Source organism: Phyllopteryx taeniolatus, chromosome 16 (genome assembly GCF_024500385.1).
Source record: "Phyllopteryx taeniolatus isolate TA_2022b chromosome 16, UOR_Ptae_1.2, whole genome shotgun sequence".
NCBI lineage: Eukaryota > Metazoa > Chordata > Actinopteri > Syngnathiformes > Syngnathidae > Phyllopteryx > Phyllopteryx taeniolatus.
This window is the reverse complement of record NC_084517.1, coordinates 6,882,229-6,908,959: the sequence shown is the minus strand read 5'-3', so window position 1 is coordinate 6,908,959 and position 26,731 is coordinate 6,882,229. Positions and strand designations below refer to the sequence as shown.

Sequence of the window (26,731 nt, the reverse complement as noted above, 5' to 3'; positions counted from 1 at the left end):
TGTGAGGAGGCACTGAAAGAGACCAGGATAGGTTGACAATCCCCCTCAGTTACCTATCGGGGCCAAGAAACAGCCGGGTCTACTGCTGTGATAACTTGGCCAAGCGAAGACAGCCAGGGTGGAGTACGGTGATAAGAAAGAAACCCTTTATGTCGGTCTGTCCCGTAAGGTAAAGAGCGCACCGTTTCTTGAAATCCTTCAACGCACGTTAGTCTGTGTGTCTATCAATTGACAGTACGTATTTAGAACATGTGTCTTTTCAAAGGTGTTTGCTAGGGACAGGGCTTTCGAGTTCTGCCACACCGAACTCGTTGATGGAAAAGAGCCTTCCCGCAAAAAGTCAGTTGGAAGCATACCGTAGTCCCGAAAGTCGTGTTTAGACGAAGGGTTACCGTTTCCGAGATCTACACGTAGTCAGTCGAAGGTCCAATCTATTCGGAAGGGTCTACATCTTCCATGTATTGATTTGATCTCATACCAAGAAGTTGGTGGCGAACTAACAAAATCACAGCAGTTTTATAGTATACTCCTATGATACATTTGAAACATGATTGGTAACTTATTGGACCGAATTCTATTGAGTTCAAAGGGAAGAAAATAGCATTTACGGTTGATCTATGACTGAAGTACAGTACATTATTTCCATGTCAAATGATGCGGCAGGGCAGGTAATGTACATTTCCATTTTTTGGACAAGGAAATTCGGAATTGGCTGATGTCGAATAGCTCTGGCCTTCATTTGCAATTACTGAAGGGGACTTTGTGGAAATAGGCCATTGCGATGAATGGCGTCGTGAAAAACCTCTCGAATTGGACCCCGAATGCCATTCGTTCACCCTGAAAATTCACGATTTTCCTTCAACTGATAGAAAATACACAAACATTCAAATGGAATTCTTTTTTTATTATTATTTTTCTTTTTACAGGTGCCCAAAAAATGTGTACACCGAGGCTGTCAAATTTGGCCCACGTCGAGTAACATTTTAGATTTAGATTTAGAAATCAAGGAGAATGGGACTCTTGAAACTATACACGCCATAAATGTGTGTCGAGCATTTTCTATGGAACAGTGGCAACAGTTTGAAAGAGAGAGAGAGAGAGAGAGAGAGCTTGAAAAAGCACAAAGACCTGTTTTCGGCCCACCGCATTTTGCACAGGATCCCGCGGAATTGGTGTTCAAAGGCTCCTGGGGGAATCGCAAAGCAGCAAAGGAGGAATGATGCATCCTAAACATGAGGAACAGAAGTCATACAGAGGTCAATGGGAGCCTTGACACACTTTCGCCAGTTCGACCTGCAAAAACAAGTCACTGCAATGTATAGATAGATAGAGATATATCATTGGCTCACGTCGTCTTAAATCGTCAGTGAGTCTAATTCCTTTCTACCGAGAAAAGAGTACATTCAAAAGAAAAAAGTTTTGGATGTGCGCTCTTGCCCCTCCTCCTCTTCGTCTTGGCTGATTTGAGGAGAACGTAAACAGCTCTGCGCACGTCTTATCAGCGAGGAGCAGCCTTGCAACCGTGTTGCCCTATCCGCGCTATCTCGGGCCAAAACAGGACGAGCCCCCCCTCGGTGCAGATGCGCGCCTCTGTGTTTCAGCTTGTTCTCATGTTGGGCACAACGAGACAACACCGGTCTTTGCGTTCATCGACAAGACAGGAGGATGACCTGTGATCACCTGAGACGATTGTTGGCACTTTCCATCATAGCGTGCGTCGCGAGCGTGGCCTCCGGCATCCCGGGCAGCCGAAATTTCCAGAGGAAAGGTAGGGCCGATCTTTAAATAACCATATGGCTCCATCGCCGGACGGCTATAGAAACAGATGGCTGACCGAACTGAGAGGAGTAAAACAAAACCAAAAAAAACCCCTTTTCTTTTTTGCCACGGTGCTAACCCGTGTGACGTGCGGCATCGAAACATCACCTCTCCAGTCGCTATTACGCTGGAAAAGGAGCCAGAAACCCCCAAATGCTTTGCAGAGCGCAAGAAGGACTTCACCTGCTTCTGGGAGGAAGATGAGGAGAGGGCTGGCCCTGTGGAGGACTATTCCTTCACATACACCTACCAGTAAGCACACGCCGTGTGATGTCAACATGGAGGGCGCGTGTTTCGTTTCACGCTTCTTTCACGCTTCTTTCAATGGAAATGACAAGACTTAAAACTCCAGCCTGGTTAACACTGAACTACTTTTCAACCGCTAACCCAAATTATTGAGCAAAGTATTTGGGGGAACTCGGATTTTCCTCAATAGTCAATGCCAACAACAGTCGGCATAATTCTCAAGTCATCAAACATTTGAGCATCATTCAAATATTGTTGAAAATCAGAGAAAAATATCATTTGCATCATGATTTGGAACGCTGTCGTTTTTTTTGTGGTATGCTCACAACTCAAGCAACACCATTGGTTACGCCCGCTCAGTCTAAAGAGATAGGAGCTGTAACAAATATTCAATGACCAAACATAATAATCAGCTTTAGAATAATAATCAGAGGCGTACTAAATGAGGACAAAGTATCGTATTAGTACAAAGGTACAAATATGATCGTGAATAGTCGTTTCGTTGGTTCTGCGATTGGCTTTTGCGGCCTTTTGCCCAAAGTCGGCTGGGATGGGGGCTCCGACGTCATCAAAGTACACGTTTGCTATTAGGAATACAGAAACCCATAGACACACCAGAACAATGCAGCGCAGTTCTTCATCAGCGCAAACTTTTCGGAATTGTGTTTCTGCCTTTGTGTGTCCCCGACAGAAATACAAACAGCAGCGAATGCCCACTGACAGCCCGCAATATGCCAGGGGGAAAGACGCTGTACAGCTGCCACCTGGATCAAGCTTCCATGTTTGTCCCAATGGACATTGAAATTCGTCGAGACGGAAACCTGATCCACAATCGCAGCCTTCTGGCGGAACTTTTCTGTAAGTCGGCAACATTTAATTTATCGGAAATTCCAGCATGTCCTCGGTGACATTGGAAGGGCTAATACTTTTTGGAGGTCCAACACAATCTGTTCTAGGAAGCTGGTCAACCTTAAATTAGTATATAAATAAGGTTACCATTCAAATCAAATTGATGTAGCACTTTGCATACGTTAAAATGCAACACAAAGTGCTTTACGGACATAAAAGCAGACAATTCAAATAGCAAGAATCAGAATCGGAATCGGAATGGGAATCATCTTTATTTGCCAAAAAACACACTAGGAATTTGTCTCCGGTCGTCGGAGCCGCACAGAACGATTGACACAGAACGCTTTGGAGACAGAGAGACATTGACAAAAAAAAAAACAGTCCCTCCCTACCAAGTCCCACATATAAAGGCGAAACATGCCCGCGCATACACACGCACACAGCACATATGGATGAATAGCGTAGAGACAGGCTGAAGGCACCGCGGATCCAGGTGAGAAAGAGCACCTGCGAGAGCCATCCGCAATTGGTCTCAAACTCTCAGCGTGAAATCTGGGCCCGTTTAGTTGAAATACAGCCCGCACGACGATCATTCACGTGAAGCGCTTGGGAATCGTTGGATCGGCGGGTGTGTCGACATACTTTTATCCGTAATAGTGTGTCACAGGACGAGTCGTGAGAAATAGCATTCCACGAATCGCCCTCCAAATCGTGCGGTTCTGCCACAGTTCTGCTGGACCCTCCCGCTAACGTGACTGTGAGTCGCACCGGCCAAGAGGGTCAGCTGAATGTCAGCTGGATACCTCCTCCTCTCAAACACATGGACGACAGCATGATGTACGAGGTCTCCTACGCCACGCTCGACAGTCATACGGCACAGGTAATGGCTATTTTATGAATGCTTCCGTTTTTGGAATCAGTGGGGGTTTATTACTGATCTGACAGTTGGTTTTGCAGGTCGAGGTGGTACAAGCCAGCTCCAGGATGATCTTGAGGAGCCTGCAGCCAGGCACTAAGTACACGGTGCGGGTTCGGGCAAAACTGGATGGAATTAGCTACAATGGCTACTGGAGTTTGTGGAGTGACCCAGTATTCATGGAGACACCGCCTGCAGGTCTGCATTTCTTAACAGAATACAATTGTGTAAGAGGGAACCATACTGTGCAATTGTAAAATCTTTCACGTAAGGGTCAATAATAGGATTTGTAAGAGGAATGCCAAGAGAAGGATGGCATATACAGTATACACGATGGCAATAATGGTCTGCATAATACAGGAAATAAGATTGATCAAGGTGAACAGATTTGAAACAATCAGCCATATTTCAAGGACAAGTTTGGTGGTGAGTGGAGCGATGCTAACAAAGTTCAAGTTTGTAAAAGAGCGCCTTGTTGCTCGAGTGGCGCTACTCACCCCGAGACAAACTATTCATTCATTTCCTATTTTGCTTATCCTGCCTTTGGCCGTGGGTGAGCTGGAGCCTATCCCAGGTGACTTTGGGTAAGAGACGGCCACTACCGTGACCTACTTGTTGGCGAGTGAGGGTCTGGGTTCTCATTTCAGCTCTGGCCTTCCCGTCCGTGTGGAGTTTGCATGTTCTCTCCGTGTTTGCTCACATTTTGCTCCGGATACTCCGGCTGCCTCCCACATTCCCAAAATATACACTATAGACTAATTGCTGTGCGACAAAAGTCAGGTGAGATAGACTCCGGCTCACCCGTGACCCTAATAAGGACAAGCGGTATTGAAAAGGGATACGAATGACAAAACGACTTCATTGCCAGTAGTTAATAAGGCTGCAGAGATGGTGACTGTTTGACACTGGAACTTTTTTCCATGGTCAAAATGTGTTTGGAAATTTGAACAAAATAGAGGTCCTTCGGTCTCCACACTTCAGAAACTCCTCTTCGTAACTCACTGATACTTAATGGGTCCGAGGGGGAGTACTCCTCATATTAAACTGGGTAACCGCTGCTGCCATGGAGGAAAAGAAACTTTCAAATGGCCTCAAAGCAAACACTTGGACTGTATACGATCTTGGAATTTTCATTTAATAGTGTTAACAAAGTTCTTTGGTTGACAATGACGAGGTATTAATGAAACAATATGTTCATTATTCCGAGTGTCGATTGCAAGGGTGTAGAACTGCACGACTTGAAGCTGAGAGCTGTTCATCTTTAATATACTGGAGTTAATTGAGGGAACCAAAACAGCGTATGGTATGGTTGTGGGTATTTTGTATCAAGAAAACCTTTTGTGGGAGTGTTTGCCTTTTGAGTTGCAAAGCTACTGATTTAGTTTTCAACGAGCAGTTTTCTCGGAACTTATCCATTCTTGTCGCTGTGAAGAAAAGAAAGCTCTGTCCGAAGCTAAATATTGAAACCATTGTATCAGGAGCTACGTTTGAGCTCTTTGCATGAACGACTTGTGGTTTTCCAATGACTCTTTACAGAACTCAACCCACTCATTGTGTTCCTAATCTTCATCACGTCTTTCATCCTAATGGTGCTGTCTTTCGCTGTGCTCGTGTCCAATCGCAGGTCAGGATTTCCCTACCACAGAAAAAGTACAAGCAGTATCAGTTGATGGTTGGGGGCGGTGAAATATTTCAGCCTTTGCGTTCTTTTCAGGTTTCTAAGAAAGAAGATTTGGCCAACTATTCCAACTCCCGATGGAAGGTTTCAAGGCCTTTTTACTGATTACGGTGGTGACTTTCAGGTAAGAACAAGGCGAGAGTCAAAGAAGAATATACTGTAGCACTGTGTACATTTTACATACATTTTAGATACATCATTTATTGTTTGATGTTGACCATGTGCATTATTATATACGTTTGCTATACACTGATAAGCCTAAAACACAGAAAGGGATAGCTTAAAGGCAAGACCCATAGCAGAAAATCATTCATAGCTGCTAAATGAGTCAACACAATCTTCACTCAATTGCTTTTGCTTTTGCAAAGGAGTGGTTGAGCCACACAACCGGGGGCTTGTGCTCGACCCCAGCGTTGTTCTACAACGAGGAATACCCCACTTCTCTGGAGGTTCTCTCAGAGCTAAGCCTGAAGCCCCCACTACCCCCTCCACCTCTACCACCAAAAATGTCGAGCGCTTTCACACTCCAATACACAGAGGAGGATGTGCAGAAGGGTCTGGATTTGGCACAAATGCCACAAAATCACTGGCTGATGGAGAACTTAAGTGTGCAGAACCAGCACCCAGTTCCTTGCTCCCAGTCATCTCGACTGGAGTCTCAGGATACCTATGTCACCCTCACTGAGAACAACCACAGCCAAGAAAATAACACTTTGCCCCTGGAGGTGCTTTTGGCCTTTAAAAAGACAATGCTGACTGAAGCTCACTGACCTGGGTCTGTACCACAGCTTCAGTAACCAAAGCATGGCTGGATACCCAAAAGACATGGGGTACACACTCCAAGTCCTCTGTGGAACATAGTCCCATGAGTAGAGCAGATTATTTATGCCTGTTCAAGGATGAACCTTCCTGCCAATGCAGCCATTAGCCCAGGATGACTCCCGAGTTGACAAAAACCCAGATGGATGGGACTGAGGCAAGCAGGAGACCATTTGGATCATCAGCCTTCTCATCGGCACCGCCACAATGACAAAGAAGTATCTCCAGTCTTCCGAGACCTGTCAGAGTACTTAGAAATGCTAATCTCTGTGTTGTTCTCGCTAAACACTAGTATTCAGGTTGGCATATAAATCTGGTGTCCCTGTAGAATGTGTATAACTTTACAACATTTGATTGGCCTTTCCTTAGAGATTCTTTTACTGTATATTCAAGAAATTGTAATATCCATCCATCCATCCATTTTCTGAGCCGCTTCTCCTCACTAGGGGCGCGGGCGTGCTGGAGCCTATCCCAGCTGTCATCGGGCAGGAGGCGGGGTACACCCTCAACTGGTTGGAAATTGTAATAATTGTTAGCAAAGAAAACACAGCTGAGACGTTGAAAGACTGAACAGAGAGCAACGAGCCATCAATATTTAAATGCTTCGCCGACAGATGATGGCGGATCTAAAAGTCCATTCATTCATTTGCTATGACTATTCAGTCAAGGTGTACTACATCCCCACTGGTCGCCAGTCAATCGCAGGGCGCGATCATGGAGCGTGCATAGAGGGCCACACCAGCGAAATGAAAATCAACCTTGGGAAACACTTCACTATATGGCTCTTCTTTTAAATCTGACAGAACTTATTTCTCTCTGCCATTATAACCTCATTGTCAGAGCAAAGGAGGTACTGTAAGTCCACTGCCATCCTCTGGGTGTTTTGGGCTACAGCTCCACATATTCGCCCACTAGCCATCCATCCATTTTGTGAGCCGCTTCTCCTCACGCGGGTCGCGGGCGTGCTGGAGCCTACCCCAGCTGCCATCGGGCAGGAGGCGGGGTACACCCTGAACGGGTTGCCAGCCAATCGTAGGGCACATACAAACAAACAACCATTCGCACTCACAGTCACACCTACGGGCAATTTAGAGTCACCAATAAATGCACGTTTTTGGGATGTGGGAGGAAAGCGGAGAAAACCCACGCAGGCGCGGGGAGAACATGCAAACTCCACACAGGCGGGGCCGGGGATTGAACCCGGGTCCTCAGAACTGTGAGGCTGACGCTCTAACTGGTCATCCACCGTGCCGCTTCACACGCTATGTACTAAGAAATAACGTCTGTTCCCATGCTAGTACCGTTTTGTGCACATCAATGCTGCCTCGACGAGTTGTGCCATACTGGAGGTCCGCGTGGAAGTAGTGCAACTTGCCGTAATTGGCATCATGTCGTTCTTCAAGAGACCACAAATGTCTTTATTAGACTGAATCAATAGAGCCTTTACTGGTTGCAGCCAAGTAGTGCACTCCACTCCATTTTTCCTCAATTGCTTTGAGGCATGATGAATCAAGAATCAATTATATAGCAATTCATTGATTACGACCATCCCCACTCAGAATCTTGGTTGCTACAACTGATTAGAAACACCCCATCTTCGTTCATTGCATTAGCATGTGGGCATGCGCAAAGTTGCGCAAAACACACAGGCAGAGGTGGGACCAAGTCATTGCAAGTCAAGTCCCAAATCCAGATAGGCAAGTCCCAAGTCAAGTTGCAAGTCCTAGACTTTGAAACTCCAAGTCAAGTTGCAAGGCCTAGACTTTGAAACAGGACCTGCGCCTTGACTCGGGACTTGCCTGTCTCGACTTCAAATTGCAGTCAAGTCGCAAGTCCTAGAAGACAATCATTTAACAAAGCATTTAATGGGACTTGGCACTGAACTCGGGACTTGCCTGTCTCAACTTGGGAAGTTGGGACTTGACTCGGGACTTGAAGGCCAAGACTTGAGTCTTGTGACTTGCAAAGCACTGACTTGGTCCCACCTCTGCAACTTTGCGCATGTCCACATGCTAATGCAATGAACTAAGATGGGGTGTTTCTAATCAGTTGTAGCAACCAAGACACTCAAAAGTCAAGTCGCAAGTCTTTTATTGGAAGAGAAAAAGAGGCTGCAAAAAGAAGAAAGCAAATGTTTGGTCATGTCAAAGGCTTGATGCAGTTATTGCAAGCCAACGATTTGGATCCAACGAGAAACTCACTGGAGGCTATTTTTCAGTCTCTTCGTTCCAATACTTTTGCTCACCTAATCATATGGTGTAACATAACAAATCATGCTAAATTCTAAGGTTTATATCAGATGTGGCTGTAAATACTGATCATTCTACTTCGATAATTTGGATGTCAAACCCATAGCTTTTAAGTCTGTCGTGGGAGCAAAAAGTATGTGAATTTTTTCAATTTCTGCATAAATTGGTCATAAAATATAGTCTGATCTTCATCTAAATCACAAGAATAAACAGAGTCTGTTGAAACTAATACCATACAAACAATTGGATTTTTTTCATGCCTGCGACCCTGGCGAAGATAAGCAGTTCAGAAAATGGATGGATGGATATCTCTATAGAGAATAACATGTTCAAATGTACAGGACATAGAGGAAAAAAGTAAGTACAACCGGTTGACTCTCCTTGGCCAGCAACAAGCTCGACCGAACATTTTCTCTGCAGGTAGTTGCAGATCACACATGCACAATCAAGGAGGAATTTTAGAGCATTGCTCTTTACAAAAGTGTCGCAGTTCAGCAAGATTCCTGGGATGTCTGGTGCGAAGAGCTCTCGAGGTCAAGCTACGGCATCTCTATCGGGTTGCGCTCAGAACTTTGACTGGGCCACTCCGGAACACTTCATTTCTTCCTCTGAAGCCATCGTTGTCCTGTTGCAACACTCATCCTCTTTAGATAGCTTCCTTCTTGGTGTTCTCTCATGAAGCCCATTCTTGGTAGATTTGTCAACAGAGATGTTGCATGTGCCAGTCATTTCTGTAAGTCTTCAGCTGCCACGCAAGGGTTCTTTTTTTTTTTTTTTTTTAAACTGTTTTGCACTTTTTAAAAACTGACTGTATTTTTTTCCTCAATGTCCTTCTGTCTCCAAAGTGTTCTCTGTCAATTGACCGTCTGTGGTCGTACTCGAGCGGCTCCAACTACCGGAGACAAATTCCTTGTGTGGTTTTTGGACATACTTGGCAAAATAAAGATGATTCTGATTCTGATTCTGATTGTGATTGTGATTGTGATTGTGATTGTGATGAACTCACTGAGCATTCTGCATTGTGCTCTTGCAGTCATCTTTACAGGATGGCTACTCCTTGGAAGAGAAGCAACATTGCTGAACCTTCTCCATTCAGACAATTTAAATAACCATGGACTGATGAACAAAACTTTCAAGATGCTTTTGTAAACTTTTCCAGTCATATACAAGTCTCCAATTCTTAATCGTAGGTCTTCTGAAAGCTCTTTTGAGCGAGGCATTGTCCACATCAGACAATGGTTCTCGACAGGAGACAACGCTAACCTTGTGTGTGGTTTCTAGTGGTCAAAGCACCTTCATGCCACACCTCCCATTTTGTCTCATTGACTGGACCCCAGGTTGGCTCACATCTGACTCTGATTAGCTCTTGGAGAATCGGTAGCGTAGAGGTTCACTTACTTTTTTCTCTCTCTGTCCTGTGAATGTCTACATGTTACTTCAAAATGAAAAAATAGGAGAACATATACTTGTTTGTGTGGGAATAGTTTTTGCCAGACTCTGTTTGTTTATTCTTGTGATTTAGATGAAAATCAAACCACTTTTTATGACCAATTTATGCAGAAATTTAAGACATTAAAAAGGGTTCACATACTTTTCCCTCTCACTGTAATAATAAAAAAAGGAATCGACCTCAATGTTCTAATTATTTTGTTGAGTAGTGTAGCTTACCAACATGGAGCCTATTTTGGGGGTCTGAGTCATTATCTTTCCACAATTCTTGCGATAAGAGTGATTCATTAATGTTGGCCCTTCGGACGGATGACTTAATACAAATAAATCGTGAACTACCTAACTATTCAAGTTGCGCAATAATGTCTATGAAATGTAAAGGAACCTACATAATGATAATTAACAAACACCCACTGTAGTGTAAATAATCTGTTTTCATCTCGATGTGAATGTTGTCCCCAACTGTTTGGAGGCATTTCCCGAACACACAATCCTACAAGACAAGTGGGAAACTTCCACTAGAGATTCTGTTGTGGGTAGAGCCTCTATGTATTGCTTTTATTTTGATTATTTTAATAAACTCACTACTGCCATCTGAAGAGCAGAAAATGTAAAGCTGACATTTTTCTAATGAACTCACACTAAATTTTTCTCTTTGCTTTTATACTTTTTCTTACAAAACTATATCGTGAAAAATTAGGCGGCACGGTGGACGACTGGTTAGAGCGTCTGCCTCACAGTTCTGAGGATCGGGGTTCAATCCCCGGCCCCGCCTGTGTGGAGTTGCCATGTTCTCCCCGTGCCTGTGTGGCTTTTCTCCGGGCACGCCGGAGAAACCGAAATATTGTATTGCTATCAATTTCCATGACTTGAGATCAAAATGTGATATGCCATTATCTACATATTACTTTAATTAGAAGCGCAGTGTGATACTTGATATACAGTAAGCATTTGTTTTCAGAGATTAAAAACAATATATTCACAATGACTTCTTATATATTTTTTTTTTTCATGATTATCTGCTACATTCTTATACACCCCCTCCAAAAGTATTGGAACAGGGTGGCCAATTGATTTACTTTTGTTTTCCCATGAAAACATTTGGGTTTGATGATTATGATGACGTCGAGATTTCAGCTTTTATTTCGTGGTACTGTATTTACAAATGGATCCGATATACAACTTAAAAGATGGCTACACGTATTTGTAACAAAACACCAAAAGTACTGTAACTCGTCGTGTTAAAATATATGAATTGAAATGTAATATTTGGTTGAAAATCATTTGCATCACCAAATGTTTTTCCAGGCTGTCACCGCAGCCTGTTTGAGTTTCGGGCATAACTGTACGGCGCTCCCTTCAGTCTCCTTTGAAGCAGTTGTTATGGTCATGCCTTTTTGCATAATAAAGGATTTCAAGATCCTAACCTTTTTGTGCTTTTTCTTTTCCTCAGTCTACCCATTTAATCGGTCTCTTCCTTAGTACACCAGTAGTTCATTTCTTCTTCAGGGGCCTCATGTACAAAAGGCGCATACGCACACAAACGTGGCGTCCGTTCTTTTTCACGGCAAAGTTCAGATGTATCGAGAGTGAAATGAGCGTGGAACTGTCCGGTGCCTCACGCCAACTTCATGACTGGCGTACGCACGTTTCTACAGCTTTTGGTGCTTTGGCGACACTTCGAGGTGATGCTGGGAAACCGTTCTCATAAATGTGCACATCAGAGACACATGAACGATTAGCACTGATGAACAATTCATGCCCGTCAACGTTTGATTTCAACAATGGAAAAGAAGCAAGGACTCGCAATTCACTTGTTGACCGGTGTATTTAATGAATGACTGACATTTGTGAGGACAGGTATCAAATTGATCAAGGTGATCATTCATGCCGCCTAGTGCCCTCTCAATTGCTTCTTGTGACTCCAGCACATGCACTGAAAAAAATGGGATTCAAATGACATAATTTACCCCTCTTCTCCGAAAAAAATTCAAGATTTTTTTTCAGTATGCGCGTCCTCTCCTGTGTGTTAAAATAATCAATTGAGTAATCAAAAAGGACTCAAAGTTTTTGATATCCTCTTTGATATGAATTCAAAAGATTGATTTTCTCCACTTCATTGAGCAACTTCACATTGAGAACAATTCTTTTTCTTCATGACCTTGCTCATTGCCCTTTTTTCCTGATCATGCAGAGATCAGGATCTGAGGAGCAGGGTTGATTTCAACACGATTTGCATATTTCAATGTGGGCGTGGACGGACGGGCAGGGCTCGGCTACTCCAACACGTGCGCTCATTTCCGCGTTGATTGGAATGTACGAAGGAAATGTGCTTGGATTCATGCGTACGCACAGATTCATACATCTGGATATTTTGGCGCGTACGCCATGTTTCAGTTGGAAATCCACGCAAGTCTTTGTACACGAGGCCCTCGGTCGTTTAAATGACGGTAAAGGCGATGAACACCGTTTGTGCGGTAGCTGGATTTTCCATCTTCTCTCAACTTCACAAATCCTTGTTTTTCACCCAGACAGCTTTTGGTTACACCTCTTCAATTAAGAAAAATGTAGAATCTGAGGTTATACCATCAGCACTATTTATTGTATGAATAACCAAGTAATGCTCACGAGCAACAGAACATACTTAACTGTACATGGTCCAATATTTTTGGTGCACATGAAAAAAGGGTGGGCTCAAAAAAACCTGTTATCCAATACAGACATAAATACTTGGAAATAAAAGCTGAAATGTCAATGTGAGGTCACGTATTCAGAGACATTTATGTCAGGTATATTGGTCAACAGACGTAGTCCTAATATCTAACATCTGATAGGGTGAACCTCAGACAGAAGAATGTTAATCAGGACCAGTATTATATGATAGACTTTACTATTAACGAGCTACGTCAGTGGAAGAAAGTGCATTAAATGATTGATGAGGGATCAAGAATCATTGCAGTTGTAACCTAGAAATGCTGAAAGTCAGAATGCAGAGGATTTCTTAAGGTTTAGTGTGAAATGTGCAATTTAGTGGAAAACAAATGTATTCTTGGGGTTACATAAAGTGCTCAAATAACAATGATTTGGAAATCAATGGTCTAACAGCAGCAGTTCAGGAGTCACACTTATGTCGCTGAATAAAGTCAGTCATAAACGTAAAGCTAACTACAAAATTCCAATGAGAGTATGTTGCTCCTCAGTTGAAGGCGCAACATAAAAAAGTGGCAATGAGATTATCCTGATCTGATACAAATGTGCTCAAACTAACTGAAACTCTATTAAACCACCAGGAAACATTAACAACTGCCACTCTTGGACGAAACATGGCCTGACCTCAGTGTCTTTGGTGCAAGGTTCAAGGGTGATACCTGTTCCAGAAAAGTAGATGTTCCACATCTCCTGCAGTCCAGCTGCTCCAGCTTTGTAGCTTCTGTCTTGGTCCAGAGTACATCGTACCTGAAAGTAGCGGTCAAGTGTGTCCAGGACTTGATCCGAGACAGAGGATTCGCCACTTTGCTCTTTTGGCTTATAAGAGGCGATGACACGACAGGGGGCGGGGCCAGATGTTTGCCGCTCAAGGATTCCTGTGAGGAAAGTCGCTGTGTCGCACAACAACGCTGAGAGGTGTGCGGCGCAGGACTGCTCCCCGGGGTGACACCCGCTGTGGCTGTCACCTGCACGTCCCCACAGAAAGTCCTCCAGTCTGTCTACGATGATCAGTGATGGAGGAACGGGGAAAGTGTTGGCGGACTCGTGAAGGCCTGCCACTTGCTGGAGCAACTCCTCCAATGTCCTCGGATAGCAGAATTTGATTTTCTTGCAAAAAAATGAATAAATACATTAGAATGGAACAGCTGACAAGGTATTTCATGCTCATTAATGTATTAACTATAGACATGATACAAACATTGAAAAAAAAAAAATGAATGATCATTTTTTTCAATCTAGATTACCTTGTTAGTGAGCCATAAATCCAATGAAATAATGAATAAACTGAGTTCACTTCTGAACATCCATCTAAAGCTAAAAGTATTAGTAATAATGAGACTTAATAAAAGTTTTATGCACAATGTGTGTGCATTAGGACAGTTTTCAGCTGTCACTCCAGATCAGGTAGGTGAACTTTCCTTTCAAGGTTTCCCAACCTGATCAGCTGCTTTTAAAGATACGTCACACCAGGAAGCAGGAACAGCTTTGACAAAAGCTGCAGCGAAAGCCGAAACTGTCAGCAAGATAAGCGATTTCCTCTTAACTGGAAAAAATTGTCTTGAACAAAATAATTTCATACATTTTTTTTTTTTTTTTAAACAAACTTAAAAGACGACGACGACTAGATGAACGCTTTTAGAGCAAGGAAACCCCATAGTCTATCAGCAACCTAAGATACAGCAGTAAAGTCCTGATTACAGTAAATATTTGAACGAAAAAACATTCTAGGCTATAAATATTCTTATGCTGCGTGACAACCTATTCTTATTAGTTCATTGTGCGTTGTTCATAAACTCGAAACCATGACGACCTGTACTCAAAAGTAGTGGTTGGAAGTAACAAAGTATAAATCCTACATTACTGTACTTGAGTAGATTTTTCACACATCTGAACTTTACCTGAGTAATTATTCTTCTGACAACTTAAAATGGGCTTATTTATTTTTCAACCTCTGCGGATGACGATGGTATGTAACATTGACATAATTAGAGAGAGGTCAAGTCAACTACAGTTGACATGTTGATGATTTCAAAATCTTAGTAATTTATGAGACTGCGGGGGGAAAAAGGACAACAGCAACATGAAGTAACGTGAACCAGGAAGCATTATGTCGACGGCAACAGATTTGGAGAAGCACGATATTCCCCACCCATGGCTGTATTTAAAACGCATTCACTGCCATTGATGGCTTTAGAAGTCAAATATCCATCCATGTTAACTGGGAAGGCTGGCAGTGAATGAGTTAAGAGAACTGATATTGTTGGCCACAAGAATGATTGGTGGTGGTGTTGTTGTGTCTTGTGCCAGCAAAAACAACAAGCTACTGGTGTTACAAAAAAAATTTTGTTAAATCTGGAAAAAAAACACAAACACTTTTGAACGTCAAGGCTAGCTAGCTAGCTAAAACATTTTTTCCCCTCAGTAAAAGCACTATGCAAGTTTAAAAAGAAAAGAAAAAAGAGGGACATTTTATTGTGTGCAGTTACTTTCAGCTGGGTCAAGCAATCAAAACGGGTATTGTTACACATTTTTATATATAATTGACAGAGGGGTGGGGGACCTAAGTATATTTTAGTGACTTTACCTTTTTTGTTTCTTCAACTTAAGGACAGTTTGTAATTAGTACTTCTCCTTTGAACATACTGTATTTATTGAAACACTTCTGCTTGAGTACACAGTACGTGTACTTTAGCTAGCTCTGTCCACAAGACGTTAAAACTGGTGTCTGGTTTTTATTTACCTTTAGACTCTCCGGGCTCAGACATGGTACACAATTCTGCAAAGACACTGGCAAGCTTTGGATTTGCGTTCGGGCGAAGAACACCACTCTTATGCCCATCTGAGAGGCAGCTGTAACAGCCGCTAGAAGCAACACGGAGCGTCCGAGCGCTTGCTCTCCGACTACTAGGACCTTGCATTGTGTCGGTGCTGGGGGAGTCACCCTGAAGTCCTTCTTTGAGTCCGGCTGTGACATAAAGTTTGTGAAAGTATCCGTTAAAACGTCTGCCATTGCCTAAGCTCAACTACAAGTCAGTAGTCTATTTATACGTTGCACATAGGTGTTTGTGTCAATCTAGTCCGTGTAGCAATCACTGCTTGATAAGCTGTCCGCTATTTTTCATTGTGTTGACTGGGATGCAATTTACGTTAATTTCTATGTCTATATTAATTCGATAAATGATACTGAATAACGTGTTAGATGCTGCTAAATAACGTTGAATACGGACATGTAACGACAGAAGCAGACGCGTGCTTTTGTTAAGTACTTCCGGTTACGCGCGGGGACAACTTCCGGATGATAACAGCATCAGCTGTTGTTGCCAAGATGGCGCATAACCTGGCAGAATTGGAGGTTCCCCTGGTAGTAGAACCGGCCGGCGACCGAGGGAAAGATGTCTTAAGGCGATGCAGGGGGCGACCCAGGCTTACAGACTCAGACCGAGCACAGCGACGCCTTGAATCCCGGAAGAAGTACGATATTCGGAGGGTTTACCTAGGGGAGTCGTACAAGCTCTGGAGTGAGCTCCGAAGGCGCACAAGTCTGAGTGATGCTGGACTGGCAGCCATGTTAATCGTGCTTCATTCCACATTTGGGGAGAAATATCAACAGAGACTCTCGGGGTGAGCCTCCGTGCAGTTTATTTTGACATTTTTATTGATTTCTATGCTTTAGCATCCTAACCTGTGCACAAATGCCATTCTCTTCTGCCACAAGTTTTTGCTTGTCATTTTTCTAAAGTATACTGTGCTATTTAAAACTGACCATCAATTCATCAAAAATAAAACGTACAATTTGATATTGCAGGAAAGCTATTACCCCAGAGGGACCAGATAAGTCTGCGCAAAAAAGAGAAGGTGAGTTTCAGTAATAATTACAGTGGCAGCCAGTGCATTTGTTACCTGGGCTTACATGACTTAATCCACCTCTTAATACCACCACTATCAAGAAGCAATAATAATAATAATAAAACATCAGAACAATACAAAAACACAGTAAAGATCGCTGTAACCGTTTTGCTCTGACCAAGAGGATTGTAAAATGCTGACTAGTTAGCTGGCCCTGCTGAGTTAATTCGCAATCTGATTGGTTAAAGAAGACTCAAGCTGTCTGTCACTGTAAAAAGACATTGGTAGCACTGAGTAATGGAATTCTTACCTTACTAGTCTCCCACCACTTATACAAACAATTGAAAATATAAAAAGAGAACACTTTTAAATAATGAAATATGAAATAAAAAAAAAATGATATAATGCGCAAAGATGCATTCATTCGACTATTGAAGTATTACATGTTGAGGAGGTGTTCCACAGTGTAAACATTCAAGTGAGCAGAAGAAAAAATATTGCACAGTGTTGTTCACAGATTGTGATGTAACTTGTTCGAGGAATCTGATGGTCTGTGGGTAGAAGCTGTTTTCAGTCTTGCTCCTCTGGCTGTGACGCTCTGCCAGATGAAAGAAGTTTGAGAATCAGAATCAGAATCATCTTTATTTGCCAAGTATGTCCAAAAAACACACAAGGAATTTGTCTCCGGTAGTTAGAGCCGCTCTAGTGCGACAGCAGACAGTCAATTGACAGAGAACACTTTGGAGACAAAGACATTGAGAGAAAAAAAACAGTCACTGAGCAATAAAGGGTTGCTAGTTGTCTGGTAATGCCGGTACATTATTATTATTATTTTTTTTTGACAATTGTGCAAAATATGCAGAGTCCTCTAGCACTTCGAGCAGTTCGAATGACCAATATTGCAATAGTCCGGTGCAATGACCATTGTGCAAAGGGCGCCGAGACTTCAAGCGAGTAGTGCGATAATCTGGACAATGTTGATTGTGCAAATATTGCAGATACTCCTCAATCAGTGTGCAAGTGGGGCAGAGGCTACTCTGGCATGAGTGGCCAGTATTGGTCAACAACAGATATGCAAATAGTGCAGCGTGGCGAGACGACTACAGCGAGTGCACGAGTCATGTAGAATTGGCCCCACAGAAATGTGTGTGTTGTGAATGTGATTTCCCTCTCTGTTTACTCCCGGCATTTTCTCATTGCAGTCAGGCCTGGCGAAAAGTTGAAGTCAAGTCAGGCCACGACCTGCAAAGATTGCCTGCTTAATCTGTCTGTCGTTTTCATTTGACTCATTATTACTAACACAGTCATGTGCAAAGATTTTAATTACTTTATGAAGCTAGCAAAGCTAATAAATCTATCTATCTATTTATCTATCTGTCTGTCTGTCTGTGTGTGTGTGTGTAAACCCTGTTGATAGGATAGGCATATGAAGGTGCTGTCTGTGCAAAGTTAAAAAGCCCGGACTCCTTTAATGATGATTGTGTTGTGGTAATGCTGAAGATTGAGTGGTTTTCCCAGGGGAAGAGAAATATTTATGTTCCTGCGATCCAGCTGGATCGATCCGTGCTCGGCAAGTTAGCTTTCCGGACGTAAATATATCGACTGAAATCATTTTAAAAGCTAATCAATCGATTAATGCGCCACAGAAGACTGGTGATTTAGCCATCAGATACATTTTTTAAAAAGGCAAAAGAAAATGTCTCTATTTTGTATTGAAAAATATCGAACCATGAATTTTGTCTACCCCTAATCTATGTATATTTTTTCAAAATTGTTGACCAGTCTAAAGTGTTAAAATTGACTTGCTCTCTTTGAAGATGCAATAATATAATAAAGTGAGGTTTCCTGATGCCACTGATCACTAACAAGTGGGGTCAGTGTGTTCTCAACAACCATGTATTTCCAGTTTTTCACGTGAGAAATAGTGGAGCACAGAGTCCAAAGTAAACACGGTGAAGCAGCATTTGGCTATTATGCTGCACACAAATGGGAGAAGTTGCCAACACAAGTGAGGTCAGCCCCAAGTGTGCATGTTTTGAAGTCCAGGTTCAAAACTCTTCTTTTTTCCCATTTCCACTTTGAAAGGATATTTCTTGCACTGTATGCTGTTTCAATTGTGCTCTTATTTTTTCTCTTTCTTTTAAATGTTTATAAGCTGTTCTTTGTTTTGAAATGCTTTCAATCATGTAAAGCACATTGAGTTATCTTGTGTATGAAATGTGCTCTATAAATAAATGAGCTTTGCTTTGTTTTGAGAATTTTCATTTCACTCTAGCACAGTAGTTGCAATTGTTTTGACAGCTTGATTCAAAAGAAGTTACAAGGAGTTAAAAACAGACCAGCCAGCGCTGCGAGGAAGCGGCCATGTTTTCAAGGGCAGACAGCACAGACCGACACCATTTCGATTCACTGTTTCCATGATGACAAGATTCTTCTGAACGGTTTGGCGAAAGGAATACTCCCCCCTGTTTATTCCAATTGAGATGTTCATATGGAGCGGTTTCATTCGGTTTGGGCTTCTCAACAATTCTAATCGGAATACAAGGCTCCATGTACTGCTAATATTGCCCTTCTTTCGACCATTAACTATGGTTGCATCAACAACAGACAGACGCGGTGTTGGTTTCAGAAAGCCCAGGAGTGCATGACATGCTTCCTTAATTGTTTCAATTCCACAGAATAAACAGTTCAACAATTCTCAATAGTAAATTATAGGGAAATCATCCATTGTTGTGCCCGTCCGTCCCTAATGGCCAGCTTTGCAAAATCCTTGACTCTCATGTGTCTTTCGCCTGTTGTTTGCCAGTTAAGAGGGAGCGTGAGTCAAGTCTCCATAGCCTGGTGTGTTGGTACCAGGAGCACTTACGTTCCTGCCCTCATGAGCCCCATCTCAGATCTCTGGAGCCCCAGCCCAACTTCTCTACCGCCGCCATCTGGCAATGTGACTCCGACCATTCATTTGTGCAACACCTTTTCTCCCCGCTGAGGGAGGCAAGCGACTCCGAGCGGGAGGAACGAGAAAACGGAGAGGACGATGTCGAAAGTGCTGCAAAAAAAGATGTATTGGTGCCGAAAAGGTTCTCAAGCCAGAAGAGAAAAACTAACGCTCTATTAAAAGGTGCATCTCGAGCGTTTAGTTCGTGAGTACCAAACTCCTCGATTTCTTGTCGAATAACATTTTTTTCTTATCTGCTTTCTGTAGATTTGGGAGAAACAATGGTTGCTTCCGAGGGTCAGCACACGATCACAAATGACATAGAACAGACTGAAGTTGTCGCACCCCATGCAAGTGTGGAGACCTCCTCCAATGATGTCTCTCTGACAGTCCCGCACGCGTGGGAAATGGAGATGGTGCTGGAGCGGCGACCGCAAGGCTCCCCTGAAGCAATGTTTCACTCCCTCGCCTCAGAAGAGGAGATTGAGGACGTGAGGCGAAGCCAAGCTGAAGGTGCAAGAGAAGAGCAAGAAGAACAACAAATTGGGTGCGATTACGAGTGCGTTACTGTGGGAGCATCTTTTGTTGATAAACTGCGGAACACCGATGAGGACTTAAGTAATTCGGTCCCACCCGCCCAGCAGGAGCTGTTGGTCCCGTCTCCCATTCAGGCGGAAGAAAAAGGGCAACTGTTTGATCCACACTCTTTGCAGACGGTGGTGACTAGTTGTCAGATCCCTAACCAGCAGACCAATTTAGAAGGCTCACAGGTCAGTATGTGTGTGTGCGCGCCGACTTTTCAAGTCGTGAGCGAAGCTGTTTTTTTTTATCCCTGCTATTTCCATTGATTTTGAATGGCGAGAGTTGATTTGAGATTACAAGCATGGTCACAAAAGGAATGAAAGTCTTAAGACTCGTTGTCGCCCATTGCATGTCTCAGCCTTTATTGAACGCCGGGAGAATAGTAAAACAAAGACAATGAGTTGCACAAAACAGAAACCGAAACTATTGCCCATACATAAACTATCCAATTCGATCTATCAGCAATGTTATTTGTTGACTGTATTATTGAATTAGTCTAAGGTTATCATCTTTCATTTTTGTCCACAGCTAATTATCATAACTGGCGCCACCTATGATGGCATTCAGCTCAATGTGGGTGCTGGTCATGTGGAGGAAGACGCCTGCACTGTCATCGGGGGCGTCACCTACAACCAAGTTTGTGAGCCTGAATCCAAAATGCAGCAAGCAGAATATGAAGACTCCATGACAGGTGTGTTACAGTGAGAGCCACTTCTCCCTCAGCCAGGTGTTAGTTTCTTTTGTGGGGTTCCCGTTCGGTCTACTGCTTCCCGCAGTCCTGTCAGCAGGATACTGAACACCCAGTAGCACCTGATGCGGTGGCACTGAAGTGTGCTTCCTTTGTAATGAGGCAACATTTGAAAAGTACCTTAAAGGTAAAAAGGTGTTCTTTCAAATCTTAGTATTAAAGTCATAGCTGTTGCAAATCTGTAAAGTGGCATTAGGGAAAGATTTATTTGGAGTTGGAATTGTGACCTGCAAGCGCTTGCTATGCTTACAAACAGCAGACAGTGCTAAGGCAGGTCGATATGGATTTGATATCATGCCTTGTACATAGTGTGGTATTATTTTCGAATGAGAATTGATCAATTGCTAACGTAACAGTTGGTATAAGATAGCAATCTGAGTAACTCAAGTGTTCGGGCAGACCGATAAGGAGTTTACATCTTGCCCTGTATTCAGGGACTATTTCTCATGAGAATGAAAAAAACCGAATATGCTACTTTACAGCACGGTGGCAACCTACCGAGAGAAAGTGCCAAGGCCGAGTGATAAGGGTTTTACGTCTTGTCTTGCATTCAATTTGTATTTCTAGAGGGAACTGTTCAAATGCTAACATGATAGCAGTTGGTATTCATACGGTAACCTGAATGCAGAGGGCACCGTGAGTCCCGAAAGACTTGAACATGGTTCCAATCGGATAAGAAATGGGCATTTATCAGATGTCTTCCTCCATTTGAGCATTTCCAAATACTATAAATAAGTGATTGCCTCTCAATAGTAGGCTTTCCACGATCCCGATTTTTAGGTTTGGGAAAAAAACGATAACCGATCAACGATCCGGTCGCAAGCTGGAGCAATGTGTCTGTTTCCGTGACTTGTTCATTTATTGTATATAGTTTGAGTCCGTTTGACTTTTTATTTGTATTTTTCCCCACATGCGTCGCTTGAACGCGACACGCTCCTCCTCGTGCGCATTCCTCAGGTGCTCGATCGAATTTGTTTTGTTGAAGCATTTAGACGACGTTCCCCACGACGTACTTCACTTGTGCACAGACTGCCAATAACTTGCGTGTTGTTTGTCCGAGACGCCGCAAAATAGTCCCACACCGACAACGTGTTTTTTCACAGACAAGATGAAACAACTTTATTGGCCGTCGGATAGTTACAGTACTGCGCAACAAGACACGCGACAAGGCTAAAAATAAACGAGCTTTCGGATTCATACGCGACGACGACGCGGAGTTAAAAGTCTTGCGCGGTCATCGGTCGGATCGGCGACTCATGACATGAAAGCCGATCGGCATCAAATGCTAATTATGGGCCGATAGCGACGACACCGATCGGATCGGCGTAAAGTCTACTCAATATATTCTATTGTGTGTAGGATTAAGTAACAAGCTGCTGCTACAGCCCACCGTTGACAATCTGGAGCTAAATAGCGACCGAGAGTTGCAGAGGCGTCTGAGCAGGTGTGTCGTCGGAAAACAAATCTGCATAATAATGAAAAGTGGGGATCTGTATTGTAAGAATGTAAACAAAGGTGTTTTTGTCATCGTCACGTCAGATCAAAGAGGAACAGGCGAGGTCCAGTCATTGAGGCTGACGGGATGCTCAAGATGTTCCATTGCCCTTACGAGGGCTGCAGTCAAGTGTACGTAGCCATTAGCAGCTTCCAGGTGAGAGAAGCCATTTCCTTCCTATTTATCATGGCAGCTTTCATGCGTGTTGTGTCTCGCAACACTTTTTGTAGAATCATGTGAACCTAGTTCACAGGAAAGGCAGGACAAAGGTTTGTCCGCATCCGGGCTGTGGCAAAAAATTCTACCTATCCAACCACCTACATCGCCATATGATCATCCACTCAGGTGGGTTCGCAAAGACGTGCCTATGAATTTTGATCACGATCACTAAAGCATCGATTTATCCTCTTACGCTCGCAAGAATATCAAGTTGCAAAAAATGACAAAGGGGACTTTTTGTCTCTAGGTGTGCGAGATTTCATCTGCGAGACGTGTGGGAAATCTTTTAAGCGTAAAAATCACCTGGAAGTTCACAGACGGACTCACACGGGAGAAACACCTTTACAGTAAGCTGTTCACGTTACCGGTGCACCGTCTCACCCCGATGTTGCCATCTTTCAGACAAGAGCATGAAACATCACCACCGACCACCACAAAAATTCAAATCATAGTTGGAGACCATTGCTTATGTTCCCTGGTATCCTCCAAAGTTATCAGTCATCAATGTTGATATGATACTGTTCCAAATTGCAAACAAAAAAATCAAATAGGCAGCAACGTACACGTTTTCTTTTAGAAACAAGAACAAAATAAACACTGAAAGATGAAATCTGTTCCCCCTGCTAAACATAATGCTAAGCAAAGTAAATGGTGTAATCCCATTTTAAAACAGTACCGATGATGTTCCCATAGTAAGGTCCTCTCAAATGAAACTGTTAACCCTCTCAGAGGAAGAAATGTCATCACTGAAGGAAGAGGTTCCATGTTTGAGCCACGTTGCGATCTCAAGTACGTTTACACACACAATATGAACGCAATCTCAGTCATGTTCTTGCACGAAACGCTCATGCTGAAAGCTCGAGGAAGATTTGCGACCTCACTGAATAATAACACAAAGTCCTTTGACCTTCTATGCAGACATTACATGCAGACTCCTCTCACAATCATCTTCAAATATTGTTCCAATATTGTATCATTGTCGATGTAATCATATTCTGGGGTCTACGGCGTTTATCTTGTCTTCTATAGCGTCTATCTTCTTTATAATAGTTGTTTTGGTTTGTTTTGAAAAGTGAGGGAATTTAACGCCCCACACATTTCTTTGTGCGGAAAGGGAAGCGACTGCAGATGCCGAACTTTTAATGAGAGTCAGCGGGGAAACCGGAAGTCGCGTCATAAAATGAGACAACAGAGAGGGATGAAACAATTGTATTCATCACTGTATACTATTTATTATTCGTCTAAAAATAGATATACACATTGTAAAATACTTTTATGATAATATAGAATGTTTAGGGCGGCACGGTGCGCGACCGGTTAGTCTAGCGTCTGCCTCACAGTTCCGAGGACCGGGGTCCAATCCCCGGCCCCGCCTATGTGGAGTTTGCGTGTTCTCCCCGTGCCTGCGTGGCTTTTCTCCGGGCACTCCGCTTTCCTCCCGCATCCCCAAAACGTGCAAATTGCCCGTAGGTGTGAATGTGAGTGCGAATGGTTGTTTGTTTCTGTGTGCCCTGCGATTGGCCGGCAACCGGTTCAGGGCGTACCCCGCCCGCCTCCTGCCCGATGATAGCTGGGATGGGCGACCCTGGTGAGGAGAAGCGGCTCCGCAAATGGATGGATGAAATGTTCCTTTTTTTGTCTCATTCGAGGTGACTCAACGGAGCAGCACAGCAGCAGGGTTGCTCCGCAGTGACCAGTCACCACTGTCGTGGGCTGAGCATTGGCTCAGCTGCAGGCCCACAATTCAAACGGCTTAGCAAAACGTCACTCCTACGCTCTCATCACTCTGCTAAGTTGTTCGCATGATCTGTCATCTGCATATTTCTTGCTTTCCATTTCCCCCTCAATATTGTTCCAAAATAGATGTGAAATCTGCGGCTACCAGTGCCGTCAGCGCGCGTCCCTGAACTGGCACATGAAGAAACACACTCCGGAGGCTCACTACAACTACCCCTGCGAGTTCTGCGACAAGCGCTTTGAGAAGCTGGACAGCGTCAAATTTCACAAGTTGAAGAGTCACCCGGAGAAGCTGTCCTCTTGAGGCCTTCACGCTGTGACGAAAAGCGAGCGGACCCTCGACGACGACAAAGCTGCGCAGGACGCGGCGTCTCGCGTGCGATCCTCTCGGCCTGCGAATTGAAGCGCTTCCAAATTGAGAAGCTCAATTTTGACCATTTATTCAGCTTCATTTCAAAAATGCTCAAGAATAATATTTGGTTTACTTATGGGAATAGGTTTATATTGTAAATATGTAAGTCGATATCTATATAAGTACATGCAGACTATTCCTTACTTCTACTTCAAGTTGAGTTTTTGACTATTTGTTAAGTATTTATTCATCAAATCTCTCTCTGTTAATATGATTTTGTGCAAATTGCAATTCCCAAGGAAAATCATGTGACTCTCATGGCTTGGTTTTAAGGCATATTTAAGTAAGTAAGTAAGTAAGTAAGAATATGTTTCCCAATAAAAGGAACCATCGTAGCTATATGTTGGGTTGTGTTTTGCACATCGTGTGAGCTTCGGTAAAATCATGTTGAACACGGCTGTCATAACTGTAGTTCTCCAACGAAAGAGAATCGTGTATTTTGTGAGTATTAAGCGCTTGATTTCAATAATGGCAAAAGACTGCGACAACATTGAGGTTCATTGAGATTCGGTGTTTCCCAAAATTCTTTTGTGCTGTGTGTGTTTTCAGAGCAGTCACGAGCTTCACTTGTTTTCAGTTTGATAAGTGAATATCGACGGAAGTCTTTCTCCGGGAAATTGTTTCCCATTTTGTCATTTTGTACTGTACTGTATATATTTTTGTCTCAGCAAATGCACTTTTTATTCCCCGTGTGTCCTCTCAACTGACGACTCATTCAAAGGTGTGGCCTCCATTCTTTAACCAAATGATATTTGCCTCGCATCAGTGGTGATTAATGTGCAACACGCCTTTTACGTAAGTAAAGGGCTCACTCGGTGTTTGTGATCAAGTGCACAAAAGAGTCATGCAATGACTGATGCGGAACCTTTCGCCGTGTGTGACGTTCGTCAGGTCTTGAGATACTGGTGTTAACACGGTATTGGGCACACTGACTGCATGTGGTATTTACGTCGCCCACCCCGCCGATAAAGAAATCCATTCAACATGTCGAACCGCCAACGAATTAGCTTCCCGCTCATATTCATCGTGTGATTTTCGCTTTAGTCAGGTTCTGTGCGTCGCTCGTGTTCTTTCATCACAGTGTGAAGGTCAATTGCATTTTTTTCAAGCTTTCTTTTCTGTTGTCATGTACTGTCATCACAAAGATAATGTTCGGTTTTGATTGACACTGTCGGTCATTTAAGGATAGGACTGTACTGTAGCTTATTCGAGTTTACAGTTATACCTAATGTTAAAGTATTGCCAACAGTAAGTTCATGGATGCCTGTAACCCTGGAGACCATTTTGGTTTTAAGAATCATAAAAATGCAGCAGAGACGATTATTATTCTTCTTCTTATTATGTTTAAATAAAGAAAATCAAACTGATTGTAATACTTTTATCGAATACTCATGGAAATACCTGAACAGACTCCGATTTCACCATCGAAAATGCAGTGGCCCCTCCCTGCGTATTTGCGGTTTAGCACCTGCGGATTCGCCTGTTAGTGGATTTATTATTATTATTATTATTTTTTATTTTTTTATTTTGGGGGGGCAACCTCGGTTTTTCGTGGAAAACTGTTATTGGCGATATCCCCGCTTATTCAAGAATTACGGGGCTTGCAAAAAATGGCCTTCAAATGAGTTGTGGGTTTTTGCTCTTGGCGGTCAGTCGTGTCCAGTCGTGTCCTCTGGTACATTGCACTACTTTGACTTTAGAGTGACTTTTCAAAAGTCCTGGTTGGGTTGCTATCTTCACAAAAATGATACTTGCTTTCTATTGAAACGTCTCTTTTTTTTGGGGGGATGATTATGTTCCTTGTGGGATTGGCTGAGGAATATGTGTGTGGTGTCCATTTGAATTGAAGTTACCAAATATGTTCCTCGCTGTATAAATGGCCATGGGGCCTTTTTTTATGGTCCATCTCGCTCGATTTAGTACTGGTGGTTGGCCTCATTATTCATCATTGTATAAATGATGGTACAGACCCAATATTACTATCATTTTCCAACAAAATAAAGTCATCAAAATGTTTTGTGTCT

At 43.1% G+C, this 26,731-nt stretch overlaps 3 protein-coding genes across 8 annotated transcripts; 2 read left to right on the top strand and 1 right to left on the bottom strand.

Moving 5' to 3' along the window:
• Positions 1–883: 883 nt before the first annotated feature.
• Positions 884–16,016, bottom strand: swsap1 (SWIM-type zinc finger 7 associated protein 1). 3 transcript variants are annotated; one of them, XM_061748075.1, is made up of 3 exons: positions 15,474–16,016; positions 13,393–13,840; positions 884–1,226 (listed from the first exon to the last, which is right to left on the bottom strand). In XM_061748075.1, the coding sequence occupies exons 1-3, from the start codon at positions 15,741–15,743 to the stop codon at positions 1,177–1,179; spliced, it is 768 nt and encodes a 255-aa protein (XP_061604059.1). In that variant the 5' UTR covers positions 15,744–16,016; the 3' UTR covers positions 884–1,176. The 3 variants fall into 3 exon arrangements, with proteins under 3 accessions (XP_061604059.1, XP_061604060.1, XP_061604058.1); XM_061748076.1 differs by lacking the exon at positions 884–1,226 and adding an exon at positions 3,167–5,465; XM_061748074.1 differs by lacking the exon at positions 884–1,226 and having other exon boundaries at positions 12,605–13,840.
• On the top strand, positions 1,404–7,963 carry epor (erythropoietin receptor). Of its 2 annotated transcripts, XM_061748071.1 has the most exons (8): positions 1,404–1,768; positions 1,935–2,070; positions 2,756–2,922; positions 3,642–3,793; positions 3,871–4,027; positions 5,366–5,453; positions 5,544–5,631; positions 5,876–7,963. In XM_061748071.1, the coding sequence occupies exons 1-8, from the start codon at positions 1,666–1,668 to the stop codon at positions 6,275–6,277; spliced, it is 1,293 nt and encodes a 430-aa protein (XP_061604055.1). In that variant the 5' UTR covers positions 1,404–1,665; the 3' UTR covers positions 6,278–7,963. The 2 variants fall into 2 exon arrangements, with proteins under 2 accessions (XP_061604055.1, XP_061604053.1); XM_061748069.1 differs by having other exon boundaries at positions 1,404–2,070.
• Positions 15,923–26,723, top strand: znf653 (zinc finger protein 653). 3 transcript variants are annotated; one of them, XM_061748041.1, is made up of 10 exons: positions 15,923–16,354; positions 16,539–16,588; positions 19,386–19,697; positions 19,782–20,284; positions 20,625–20,787; positions 22,204–22,288; positions 22,384–22,495; positions 22,570–22,684; positions 22,806–22,905; positions 24,208–24,563. In XM_061748041.1, the coding sequence occupies exons 1-10, from the start codon at positions 16,029–16,031 to the stop codon at positions 24,209–24,211; spliced, it is 1,770 nt and encodes a 589-aa protein (XP_061604025.1). In that variant the 5' UTR covers positions 15,923–16,028; the 3' UTR covers positions 24,212–24,563. The 3 variants fall into 3 exon arrangements, with proteins under 3 accessions (XP_061604025.1, XP_061604026.1, XP_061604024.1); XM_061748040.1 differs by having other exon boundaries at positions 15,924–16,354; positions 24,422–26,723; XM_061748042.1 differs by lacking the exons at positions 22,570–22,684; positions 22,806–22,905 and having other exon boundaries at positions 24,422–24,560.
• The last annotated feature ends 8 nt before the right edge of the window (positions 26,724–26,731 follow it).